This window comes from Egretta garzetta, unplaced genomic scaffold (genome assembly GCF_000687185.1).
Source record: "Egretta garzetta isolate BGI_Z169 unplaced genomic scaffold, ASM68718v1 scaffold50, whole genome shotgun sequence".
Taxonomy (NCBI): domain Eukaryota; kingdom Metazoa; phylum Chordata; class Aves; order Pelecaniformes; family Ardeidae; genus Egretta; species Egretta garzetta.
The window spans coordinates 4,860,054-4,873,327 of NW_009258613.1; the positions used below are offsets into that span (position 1 = coordinate 4,860,054).

A 13,274-nucleotide genomic window follows, 5' to 3' on the forward strand; every position below is an offset into this window, starting at 1 on the left:
TGGCTATGGACTGAGTGACAGGGAGGAACAGTAAGCTGGTTTTTAATAACCATCATTTATCCTGCTCACCAAATAAGACACGGATCCAGTTGAAAAGCACCGGGCAACAAGGTAACAAAAGACAGGCATTCATAGAAGGAACTGAACTGAGATTTTGATATCTTCTATCTCTGGGGAAGCTTTAATTTTAATATTTATTAAGAATTGATTTTGCAAACTAAAATTAATATTAAAGTAGCTTTCCACCTTTAACTGCGTAGTTTGTAAAACTACTTTATTCTGGAAAGAGTGGTCCTGTTCAGTGAGGTACGCATTAAGTAAATAGACCAAGCAGTGGGCACAAAGACCAATATGAGAACTGCCAAGTTTAGTTACTGAGTAAATTCTAATACATGAATTTTTCAATCCATTCAAACACTCAAATATATTTGTCAGTTAGCATCAGTAAGCATACTTCTGAAAGATCTTGCTGTCACACTGCTTTTAATTATGAAATGCATTTTCTTGGTTTTATTTAGTATCATGAAAATGATCCTTCTGGTGGGAGGTGTCGGACATTCATCACACTTGAAAAACAGGTGCTTATGTAAGGGTATAGGATATCTAATTTCAGGCTTTTTTCTTAAGTAGTCTCAGATATCATTTACGCAGATTTTTGCCATCAGATGGACATCATAAAGATAATAAATCGAAAAGCAGCTCAAAGAATGTCTATTATGTGAGCTTTCTGCACATTTCATAACAAATTCACATTCTGTTTAAAATGCTACAGAATTGGGGGACAAAAGCGGAAAAAAATCCTCCCTTTTGTGTCACCTGTTTTGTTTTGGTTTTTAAAGCTGTCCTGCAGTTACAAACAACTAGTACTTAACAAGAGTAGGAGACGGAGTGTTCTGTTCTGTTACAAACACCTTTAAGGTAACTTCAGCTGTTGGAAACATCGGCCAAGAGCCCACCTGTTGACTGCAGAAGATGACCTGAAACCACTAAGCACTATATATTAACAACTTTTTTAAGTAGCTATGCAGAACTTGTCCACATCTGGGGAAAAATTAACACAAATCCTTAATTCAAGCATCACATTTCACTAGTAAAAGGAAATGTAGCCATAATATTTATCACAGGACTGAGCTGTGATGTTGCGTTCTCATGTGATTAGGAGGAATGTGTCATATGTAGTCCGTTCTACCAAGGGCATGTGAGATTTATTTACAAGACAATGCCAGCAAAAACCATAATATTGTGTAAAGAATGAAGAAAGGCTCATCTGTGTGAATATTTCTGTGTTCTTAAATGACAGAAGAGTGAGTGTTGCAATTAAACAACTGGTATTTTCTCCTCTGCTGGAATAAGAACAAAAATAAATTCAGGAGAAAGGTACATCACCTTTTGGAAGCATTTTACTGCATAAATTATTAAAAAACTAAATTGCAAGATAAGAACTCTTACCTATGTCTTCAAATATTGCCACACGATTCCGAACATTATGATGATGACACTGAATTTAGACAAACATACTGTTTTGTCTGTTACTTACCAGCTCTGTGTGAACTTTAAGATGTGCCTGGAGCTTGTATTTATCTGGAGTAGAGTAGTCGCAATGTTCTGTGGGACATTTCAGCAAAATATTACTGTGTTTCTGAATGACGTGACGCTTAAGGCAGTTTTTGGTGATGGAAGAATAACTGCACTGGGAGCAGTAATATAAATGTTCTCGAGTGTGTGTACGAACGTGCATGTCATAATGCACTTGGTACCAAAACAATTTGCCTGAAAATAAAATTAGACACAAAGAAAATTATTTCTAAACAACTGTTAGTGAAAATTCCAACACAAACTCAGTTTTCTTTTCTGGCAAAGACAGTTTGAAACCTGTCCCTTTTGTCTTTAATGAAAATTTGTCCTGAAGACCCTTCACTACTGAAAATACGTTTACCGAACCACTTCTGTCTAAAAAGATTGTGTCATATATGTCCTGAAACAGACTAACAAGGGCAACTTTAATGCATTTCAATGATCTTTTTCCTAATGAGTAAGTCCTTTAAATCTGTTCTCCTATACAAAGAATCTGAATGCAGCTGTATGCTAAAAGAGATTGTCAAAATCTTTTTTACTTCCTTTCATGTTATTCCTTCCTAAAAGCTTTTCTGACATAATGGCACCAGAAGGAAAAGTGCATAGCGATTCACCTAACGTACAATGTTATGGTGTTTCAAAAACTTTTTTTTCCTCCAAACTTTGATTCCTTTCCCTTCAAAAGCATGTAGGCTACAAAATAAATCCCAAATTGTTTCCTTTCCAGCTATGCAAACACAAAAAAATTTCAGTTAGAATAAATGGGAACGGTGTATTCTTTCCAATTTCATAAACTCAAAAAACCAATTACAATCAGAACAGTCTTGATCTGACACTATGTAATGAAAATTTTAATCTCAAAAAACTGGTTCAAAACAAGTCTCAAAAAAATGCCAGTATATGTATTTATTGTACAGAATGTATATTACCCTACGTGCTTCCATGAAAAAGACTCTGAATTTTATACTAAGCTGATAATGAAGCTTAAGCATTAAAGCATGGACTGACTAATGCTGATCGCATGCCTACATCTGCTGTGTTTGGCCCTAGTGAAAATTATGAGGTGGGGAGAGGCACACGGACAGAAATAATCTAATTCTATGAAATTTCACATCAACAGAAAATTGAGCCTAGCAAAGCATTGTTATGTTATATTCCGCTAGTGGGTTTTCTGAGGTGATTTCAGTCATTTCACATTATTTATACAGCCCAAAGTAAATCTTGCTGCACCCCAGAATCCATACTGAACTACAAAATTAATACTGCTACAAAGACACACAAACATATCAAAAACTAAACCAGTGGAGCAGGAAAAAGATGGCACACTATATAACATTAAGAAAAAAACAACTAAAAGTATCATTCTACTACTCCTTACCACAATATTCACATTCCAAGTCTCCATAAACTTTCCTTATCCTCTCACACAACTCCGTGTTCATTTGTCTCTTCTGCAAGCTATCCAAGATCTGCATAAAGGCAACAGCTCCACTCCCACTGTCTGATGCAACTGCATTAGAAGAGGCTGCCTGTGGACTGATGGCTGCATTAGCTTCTGGTGCTGGCAAAGGGGTTGCAATTTCGGCTGAATTTTGAATGGGCGGACTGCTTGTTTCTGATTCACTAGAAGGAACAGATTGATTTCTCTCTTCAGAGACTGAAAAGTTTTCAGTCATTGCATCGTTCTGACTTGGATTTAAACTTTTGTCTTCAGACAGCAAAAGCTGAATTTCTTCACCCTGCTCATTTATAGAACTGCAGTGATTAACTTCCTCTTCATTTGCAGGAGAAACTTTTAACTCATCAGAACCAGAAGTACCATTTTTCAGCAGAAAGCAATCTGATGCTACACAGGACTGAATGTTTGGGACTGCTATGTCTGCTGTCTGACACAGTGTCTCTGTTACATTCTCCACTGGTGGATTTTCAAATTCTAACAAAGGGACTGTGTCAATTTTTAAGTCACCATTATGTTGACCATTATGGTTTACATCTGCAGCTTTTGATTCACCTTTACAAGCAGACGGCTGTGGTGTGTTAATAGCATCAGTACTCGTGATAGACAATTCATCTGCACTTTGTGCTAGCTGTTCACCAAGGGCTTCTGGCTGGATATCACCTCCTGGCTCAAGGAGGCAGAAACTTTGATTGATGGAACTGTTAAAAACAGAAGTCTCATGCAAATCTGCATGCACATCTTTGATGTGAGCACGGAGTCTTACAGAACTGACAAACTTCTTCAGGCACACAGAACACACGTAAACAAATGGGTGTTTTCGCACATGAAGCTCAAGGGCTTGGTATTTAGTGGCTCCATGACCACAGAGCTCACAAGCAAAGGGCCTTTCATCACCATGAACAAGCATGTGACGGTCTCGATCGAGTTCATTTTTGAATTTGCGTTCACAAATATGGCAGTCGTAAAGAAGTTGTCTTTTGCCCTCTCGTGTCATCAAGCGAAGCTCATCAAAAACGTCTTTCACTTTTTTATCTTGAAGGTCATGTGTTTCCTTGATGTGCTTGATCAAATTTTTAACATCTGAGTATTTCTTTTTGCAGAAGCGACAATGCTGCTTAATCTTCTTATGAACTCTTTCAATATGGACTTTGAGATGTCCTTTGCTGAGACAAGTGAACGTACAATAATCGCAGCTAAACTTCTCCCCTGTATGTTTCCGCATGTGAACATTAAGGTTGGCTTTGATTGCACTGGCGTAACTGCAGTATGAACACTTGTAAGGTTTCTCATTTGTATGAATCCTCAAATGTGCTTGGAGGGAGTGTTTAAATTTGAATACCTTGTTACAATATTCACATGTAAAAATCTTCAGCTGAGTTGGACCCAACCTAAAAAGAAAAAAAAAAAAACAGTTATATTTACAATACTGAAACTCGGCGACATAGTATGTCAAAATTTCCCTAGATATTCACAATGGACAGAAATGTTTACTTTAATTTATTTTAAAAAGTTATGCTCTGCGGGCTTTTTAAATTTAAATTAAATTTGCAACTTATGCACAGATTATTTTCAGCTGTTCTTTATTTAAAAGGCTCAGAAAACGTTTCCGTTCCATGAAAATGGATAGAGAAGCATTTCAGTCACATTTTGCATGAACATAGATATCAGTACTTCAAAATTACCTGCTAGATTTCATTGCCTGTTCATATGGGGTTTGCTGAATGGCATATTCTTGATACCCTCTTCGTTGTGATGGGTCTTGAACTGTCATCTCTGGAGTTGTGGGTTCACTTTCTTGGGGAGAAGCCTCAACAGGAACAATTTTTGTGGCTCCTGAAAGCCAGAACAAAAAATGCTCATTAAAAGTGTCATATTAAAACAGGTATTGTCTATAAATATACAAGTGTAAACAAAACATTAACTCCATAATCATTAGCCCAACTATTTTAGCTTCTGTTGTTAAATTCATGTGGGTAAAATGGTGGATACACTTTCAGAAGACATTAGCATTGTCTATAAATATACAAGTGTAAACAAACATTAATTCCATAATCATTAGCCCAACTATTTTAGTTTCTGTTGTTAAATTCATGTGCGTAAAATGGTGGATACACTTTCAGAAGACATTAGTACTTACACCACAGATCTGCTTAAATAAGATGCCAAGGCTGCTGGTTTGGAGGGTTATTCAAGGTGCTTGATGCCAACTATTATGAGATCTTATATCCAAACACTTCCACTTTTAAAAAACTAACTTTTCAAAATGAAATTTTAATTTTTCTGTTTCAGCCTCATACTACATCCATCGAAAACTTCAGATAAGCTGTTTAATCAGTTCCACAAGTAAGGCTGGGAAAAAGACACTGTTTAGTCTATATTTAAAAGTCTGCACATCTTTTCCTTAAACAGATCTTTTACTGCTTATATTTTGGGGCATGCTTCAATTCCCTCAGAATAAAAGAACATCTTTCATGCTTCTTCTCAATCTCTGTAGAAGCAGGAGTAAAGGGGCTCTATCAAATGCAGTAAGATCAGATTCCATCCCTCAGAGCTTTACAGTTAGTTGAGGTAAAAATAAGCATATTTTGAGACGTGATTGAGTTGAGATTATTTAGCTGGGTGTTCTTTATTTTCTGAACAGTGGCAGGAAAAGCTTAATGCCAGTCACAAATGGCATCTTCTTGGTAACAAAAATCCATATACATATTAATTTACACTGGAAAAAAACCCACCCCACAACCTCATATATATCAAACCAAGCACCCATTATTGATTGATCCCCTCCTTTTTAACTTCTTTGTCTGCCTGTAACTCATCAACCCACACGTTCAATGGGAATGCTATTATCTTCAAAAGTTGGAATTATATATATTTGAATATTTATGCATTTATTCACACATATATTACAATTACATAAATATTTGTGAAATCTTCATATTCTACTAACAACTACTACAGAAAAATATTTGAAAAAATAAATTTTGCTTTCTGGTCTGACACTGAAAAATTAATAGTAAATGAGGGACCATATACTGAATAACAAAAAGAAAACACATTGAATATGTAAGAATAGATGAACACGCATCCATCCCAGGACCTGTAATTAAAGACTGTTCTATCATATACCGGGGACAAGGAAGCAAGAGAGGTTGCACATGAAAATATCTTCGAATTAAATAACGAAGTTAACAACTTAAGGTAAAACAGAAATCTGGTAAGTTTCTATTTATTTTCTTTTTCTTGGATATTACATTAGTATCTGATCTCATTTCAATTCTCCTGATTAGAAGCTGAGGGGGGAAAAAGTACAATACAACTTTGTGACGCAGAAAAGAATTTACAGTAAGAATCAAAGAAATCTGAGACATGAAAGCCTAGAAGGAGCCTAGAAAGCAAAAGACAGAGTCAACATACTTGACATATTTTTAATGGATTCTCACTGGTTTTCATATGTGAGTATATATAAAAGGGAACACCTGAAGAGAAAGAAGACAGTTCAAAGAATGATGCATGAGATACTCCTTTAACAAAAGAATGAAATTAATTCTCGTTCCACTCAAAAACACTTCATGTTCCTGAAGATATTATTTACAAAATATATGCAGTATTAACATAACGTCTCTGAAACAACAATTGTAAGAGGAACAAAAGTAAACCACAGAGAGTACACTGTCCAAAGAAAACTAGCTGGTTAGGAAATTACTAAATCTACTTTCCCTAAAAAACCTTTTAGCCTGCAGACTAGCAAAAGCATCAGGAAAAAGGCAGGTAGAGTATATGGGAAAAATCAGTAATAAGTGGGAATTACCCAACAACATGTGTGAAAGACTTAGGGACATTAAGTTAAGGAAAGCAGTGCCGTAGAGAAGACAAGGGAGAAAGATGGAGATCCTGTGAGTCCTTCAGAGTGATTTAAAGTGGGAAATGGGGGTATTTTGAGTAAAGGCCATTTGGGATTTTGTAAGGCTATTGAAGCTTTTTGTATCAGATGGGACATCAGCCAACTCTCTAAATAAACAGACTGTAATAGCTCTGTTGCTCACTGAACTGGTTGGATCTAAAAATGGCTTTTTTTGACTACTCCTTTTTTAATAATGCTTTCAGTTCTATGCTAAAGATTCTGCCAGTTGATCAGAACTGATCTTCCAAGTTTTCAACCTAAACGTTACCAGAACATTGTAACTGCTATTCTTCCTCTCCCACAAATGCCAGGTTGTCCAGCAGGACTGCATCTCCCAAATTGCACTGTAGCAACCCAGTGAGATGGGAGCTTGTCATTACAGTACAGGAGACATAAAATAGACACTAAATACCAGACCAGTGTTCCCATACTTCAATATTTTTAAAATAGAAGCAAATTCTTCTATATTTAGAATGACTCAGTTAAAAGAAAATAGATCTTGAACTGCTCTATATGCATGGCTACCTCTTTCAGGCCTCTCATTTCCTGAATGTGAGATAAAAATCCTCATTAAATGCTCTGCACTAAACCTCTCCTGTGCCCCTCTGCCTTTCAGGATGTTTAAGCATTTCCTGAAAAGGCTGTTCAGCTATTTAATAGACTTTTGTGTTATCAGTACAAAATTTTAATCACTTAAATTAGGTGGGCTAGATAAGTACTAACTCACCAGTATTTTACATACTTGGAGTGGACAGAATGCTCCAGGTCATCCTAACACTACCACCTACATTCCCCATGCAGTTAATAAGAGGCAAATACCTCTAAAAACCTAAAGGAGATCTAATTATTTGAACATACTGATAAAGTACTTGCTCACAGTAGGCAAATACATCCCCTCATGTTAGGCAGTTACTTCCTACCCTTACAAGATAGGGAAGCATTAAGAAACAGTAGATACCTCCATCCACTTGGGATGCTACCTAAGTATGGGCTACTAATGGACCAGCAGCCACAGGAATCACTGCTATATCATAAACTAATGACTAACGCATATGCTCAGAAAGTGAGAAACTTGGTTTCTAGGCTCTACCCAACCTTGTAGGTTGTGAACCCACATCCCAAGAGAACACCCTTAATATTCATGTCTCTAAAAGCAGCCACAGGCTAGGGAAAAGTGTAAGAACAAGGCAAACAGACACAAGGTCTGGTTTTCCATTAAAAATATCATATGCCAATAAGGAAGATAAAAGTTTTCCTAACTGTTTCCCTGGACAATCATTTCAAGAAGTCAGAGCATACAAACACCAGGGGGAAAAAAAAAAGCTGTTAACTTAACTGATCATTTCTTTCAAAAAAAATCTTTCCTCCAGCACTATTATATCTCTATTTTGAATGCAGAATGGACCTAGTTTACTAGACTTTATTCATGCCTTTTGCTTTCCTCTTTTCAGTCAATATCACCTGTTCTAAGTAAATCTGCTTTAAGAGTAGTAAGATTTGTGTTCCTCATGACATTCTGAAAGCAACTTCTACAGATAAGCATTACCCAAAGTGCCTTATCTCTGGCTCAAACTCAGTGATGGCCTCTAATCTCTTGCAGCCTGTCCATTAGAAAAGTATCTTGCCCTTCACTATAGAACTCTCCAATACTTTTCAACAGTCTAAAAGGTAATCACAATGGAAGGAATTATTAGGAATGGATCAGAAATAAAACAGGAGATATCATCAACCAGATTCTTACTAAAAGCCAATTAAATTCAGCAAACCTCCTACACCTTCCAAGTATGAACAAGAAGAATGATATAGAAGAACTAGGAAACAGTAACAAAGGCAAAATCAGAAGTATTTTGTTGGAAAAGGAATATGTATCTCAGAGACCTTCAGCTTGGAAGAGAGATAAATGAAAGAGGAATATCAGAAAGACCTCTAAAATGAGCAATACTGTGAAAAAAGTGTGAATAATTGTTCTCTATCTCATAAACCATGAACAAAGAGAAGTTTGAAGAAATAAGCAGTCAGCAGGCCTAAAACAAAACAAAAGAATGCACACTGTCACCCCGTGTGTAATTAAATTATGGAAAAATTACTGCATGATGTTACAGAGACTGAAAATATACATGTATTCAAGAAGGGAGTTCGACAAATTAATAGATATGTATTAAATATGGTGATTCAGATGCAACCACCAGCTCAATGGCTGTCAAAATCTGGGAGGCTTTACATAAGAAGTTTATTTCCTTCCTATAGAGATGCTGCAAGCTGCCTTTAGAGACAACAGATCCAACTAGATCAATCTTTAAGCTATGGATTTTTTTCTTTTTAAGTTTAAATAAATCTTCATAATGTAGATATCTTGGCCTGTGTAGGTGAAATAAGTTGTTAAGGGTATGAAGTGAATATTAGTTTCTTATACTCTGTTTCTGAATGAATGTATTTTTTCCATTTCTAAAATATCCTATGGAATGTGCTCCAAACACTTATGACTCCTGGTAAGACAGTTCTGAAAGTGAAACCAACTAATCCTACCCATATGTGGCGGTGTGCTCCCCCCTCGTCTCTGACTCCCCCTCCTTTGACCTCTTTCAAGTGATAACCACCTGTGGCTGTGGTGATAGATGCATCTGGTCTGTGTCTGGTCCTGAAGGATGCACCCACTGGATGTGGGGGAAGACAGATAACAACACAATAGCCAAGGGCTGTTGTGGAATGTGCCCACCTAAGCACAGTGGTCAGTATGCAAATATGACTATGAGCCAATTATCTTACCCCCATAAATAATGAGCAGCCCAAGAGCCCTTGGAGCTCTCCTGCACGGCAGCGGGCTGCACGCCAGGATCTCCCCTTGAGCAGGGACGCCTCTCAAGGTTACTCCTCGAGGTTGAGAGATTCCTTACCACGACAGATTCTCGGTAAGTGACTAACAGCATGCTAACTTGGAAATCTTAGCTAAGTGACATAAAGGATTAATTGCGCATATATAATCCTTTAGGCATAAACCGTTGACCAAGTCTGGGACTAGGATTGGATCCAGCCACACCTAGACTCCTCTCTGAGGGAGTTTAGAAAGCAAGGGGATCTTTTCCGAACCTCGTGACTCAACGGGAGGGTCTCCCTGACAGTTTTGTCTGACCCTGTCCTCTGTGCAGTAAATAACAAAGTGTACCTTGCCATCGAATCTCAAACTATTGTCGCAGTTACCACTGAACTTTGTTAACTCACTGTTTTACACCAATAAACCACATTATTTTTGCCTCCCTCCCACTCCATCCGCGACACCATAACCCTCAATGTTCCCCATGCAAACCTACCCCTAACCCCCAAAATAACACCTAAAAAAAAGCAGAATCTTTTAATATTTTTATAGGTCAGCTCAGTATGACATAGAACACATTTTAACTTGGACAAAGAAATAGAATCACAGATGTGAGTTTGGTGGGATGAAGATTACTACCCCTTTCAATAGAGCTGGGCATTAGCCCAGCTGAGCTAAATCAATCTGTAACCCCATGGTAAGATAGATACCTTCAGAGGGGAAAGCTTTAATTTTCCTAACCTTGCTTAATTGCATGTTTCCTTTAAATCAACATAAGGTTAGCTTCTTTTCTCTAGTCCTCCACTCAACTACATGTTCATGGCGCCTTAGAAGTGCCAGGATGGGAGTTTATGAAGAAGAAGAAGATCAGAGAATGGACGGAATACACTACACGTCTCCTTCTGCAAATATATAATTAGTTTTCTAGTGTGTTTTATTACCACACAACTGCATAAACATGTAAAATGCTCCAAAGGACAAGAAGGTGGGGTGGGAGGACAGCACTGCCCCGGGACAGCAGTCTATATGCACTGGGTGCAATGACTTAAGCCACACAGCTACTTTGAAAAGGGGTAGTCTCAATCCTCCACCTTTCCCCTGAGAGACTCATTTTGTCACCACTTTCCCACTTCCCAAAATTGTGTGGCCCCAACGTGAGACAGTTCAGTAAGCAAAACTGGTAGAAAAAAACCTCTCTGACAGAGAAAATGAGTGTGCATATGTGCAGGCACACATGTATGTGTATTTATTTTATCAGGTTTTTAATCAGCTTTCTGCAGGCTGATGCAAGCACTAGTGCCGGTGCAAGAAAGGGGAAGTGAACTGGGAAATAAGAGACAAGCAGGAAAGCTCTCTTGGCAATAGTCTGATATTAAATCCATTCAAATGTGTCATAAACCCACAACTATCATTCCATGAGCTACCAAAAAAAAGTCATCTTCAACAGAAAAGGCTGTTATCAATTTAACAGAAAAGACTGTCATCAGTTAAACTAAGTCGGTCCCAAAACAATATGCATAACGACATTTTTCCACTTCTTCCCTGCTTCCCAAAATCTCTATGGGAGAAGGAATCAAGTGTTCATAAATTACAGAGGGTGTATCAGCGGGAGAGCACAGATGGCCTTTCACAGAAAGCGGTTCCTCAGTGGATATTGGAAAGAGAAAAAACTTGCATGGTGTTGTATTAAGAATTTGTAACAGAAAAAAATCCAACTCCTTTAGAAATGAAAAAATAATTAGCATCGAGAATTTAGAAACTTTATGCTATTTCTGTATATCTTGAGCTCTACCAAGAAACCCAGTAATTCTACCATTGACCATCTTTACAGGAACTTGAAACAACTCTCCTAGTAACAAGCTGAGTCTTTACAGTATTACAGGACTCACATAAAACAACAATTTAAATATTTAAGGTAGAATCTCTCCAGAACCAAACTAATTGAGCATGAATAATAAATTGGTTCTAGAAGGCTTGATAACATTATTGAATTTAAACGTGGGAAATAAAATACATAAAAAACCAGAAGACTGAATACACAAGAGTTTATTCTCTTGTTCTTAAAAATAGACTATGAACAAAAGCATTTGCCATTCACAAAAAACTATTTCTAGATGTGCATATAATTGTAGTTGTTCATTCTCATTCTTAATTGCGATGCTTACAAAGAACTGTACTCCATTTAATCTGACAGAAGGCACGTATGTTCATGAACACAGCACTCCCTCTCTTCAAGGTCTTTGGGTTCCTCCAGCTGTAGAATCATAAAACGGTTTGGGTTGGAAGAGCTCTTAAAGATCATCCAACGTCCCTGCCATGGGCAGGGACACCTTCCACTAGACCAGGTTGCTCAAAGCCCCACCCAGCTTGGCCTTGAACACTTCTAGGGAGGGGGCATCCACAACTTCTATGGGCAACATGTTCCAATGTCTCACCACACTCATAGTGAAGAATTTCTTCCTTATATCTAATCTGAATCTACCCTCTTTTAGTTTAAAACCGTTACTCCTCATCCTATCAATACACTCCCTAATAAAGAGTCCCTCCTCATCATTCCTGTAGGCCTCCTTTAAGTACTGGAAGGCTGCAATAAGGTCTCTCCAGAGCCTTCTGTCCTCCAGGTTGAACAACCCCAACTCTCTCAGCCTGTCTTCACAGGACAAGTGTTCCAGCTCTCAGATCATTTTTGTGGCCTCCTCTGGACGCTCTAGGTGCTGGTGAAGTTGCAGTAAGTAGCCCAAGGGTGATTAAAAGAGAATTCAAGGCCTTGGGAGGGTTAGTGAAGGAATCCGGGGTACAGGTTATATTTTCCTCACTCCTTCCAGTGGTGCGCAGAGACATTGGGCGAGACAGGCAGACTCGATCTATTAATACATGGCTCCGTGACTGGTGTCACCACAACTTTGGGTTCTTTGATTATGGGACGACCTACAAGGCACAAGGCTTGCTGGTGTCAAATGAGAGCCAGCTTTCTTAAAGAGGAAATAGGGTCTTTGTGCAGGAGCTTGCAGGGCTCATTGACAGGGCTTTAAACTAGCTGCGATGGGGGAGGGGGAACGTATCAGGCTTGCCTGCGACAAGCTAAGGCATGACACGCAATGGTTAGAGGGATGGGGGGCTAGTATGAGCCCTCAACCTGTTGCCCAGCAGTGTGCCAGAGATACTGCAGCACAGTTGAAGTCTTGCGGAGATGAGCTGGAGGCTCCTGAGGTAGTAGGAGCCAATAAGGAAATGCCCATGAAACACCTCAAGGGAAACAAGGGGTGTTCCACTATGAAGGTAACGTGCTCAGATGGACAGCTCAGATTAAATGTCTCTACACAAACACATGCAGCATGTGAAACAAACAGGAGGAGTTGGAAGCTATTGTGCTGCTAGAAAGCTACGACCTGATTGCCACTACAGAAACTTGGTGGGATGAATCCCATGACTGGAATGTAGCTATTGATGGCTACAGGCTGTTCAGAAGGGACAGGTGAGGAAGGAGGGGCGGAGGCATTGCCCTTTACATCAAGAAATCATTACAG

At 38.4% G+C, this 13,274-nt stretch overlaps 1 protein-coding gene across 1 annotated transcript in view; it reads right to left on the minus strand.

The window, feature by feature from the left end:
• Window positions 1-13,274, minus strand: part of ZFAT (zinc finger and AT-hook domain containing) — a 77,105-nt gene that overhangs the window by 43,909 nt on the left and 19,922 nt on the right. Inside the window, exons 5-7 of the mRNA XM_009647996.2 lie at window positions 4,717-4,867; window positions 2,954-4,422; window positions 1,538-1,770 (exon numbers count right to left, since the gene is read on the minus strand). Of these exons, the coding sequence (XP_009646291.1) occupies window positions 1,538-1,770; window positions 2,954-4,422; window positions 4,717-4,867 (1,853 nt within the window). The remainder of the gene's footprint in view (window positions 1-1,537; window positions 1,771-2,953; window positions 4,423-4,716; window positions 4,868-13,274) is intronic.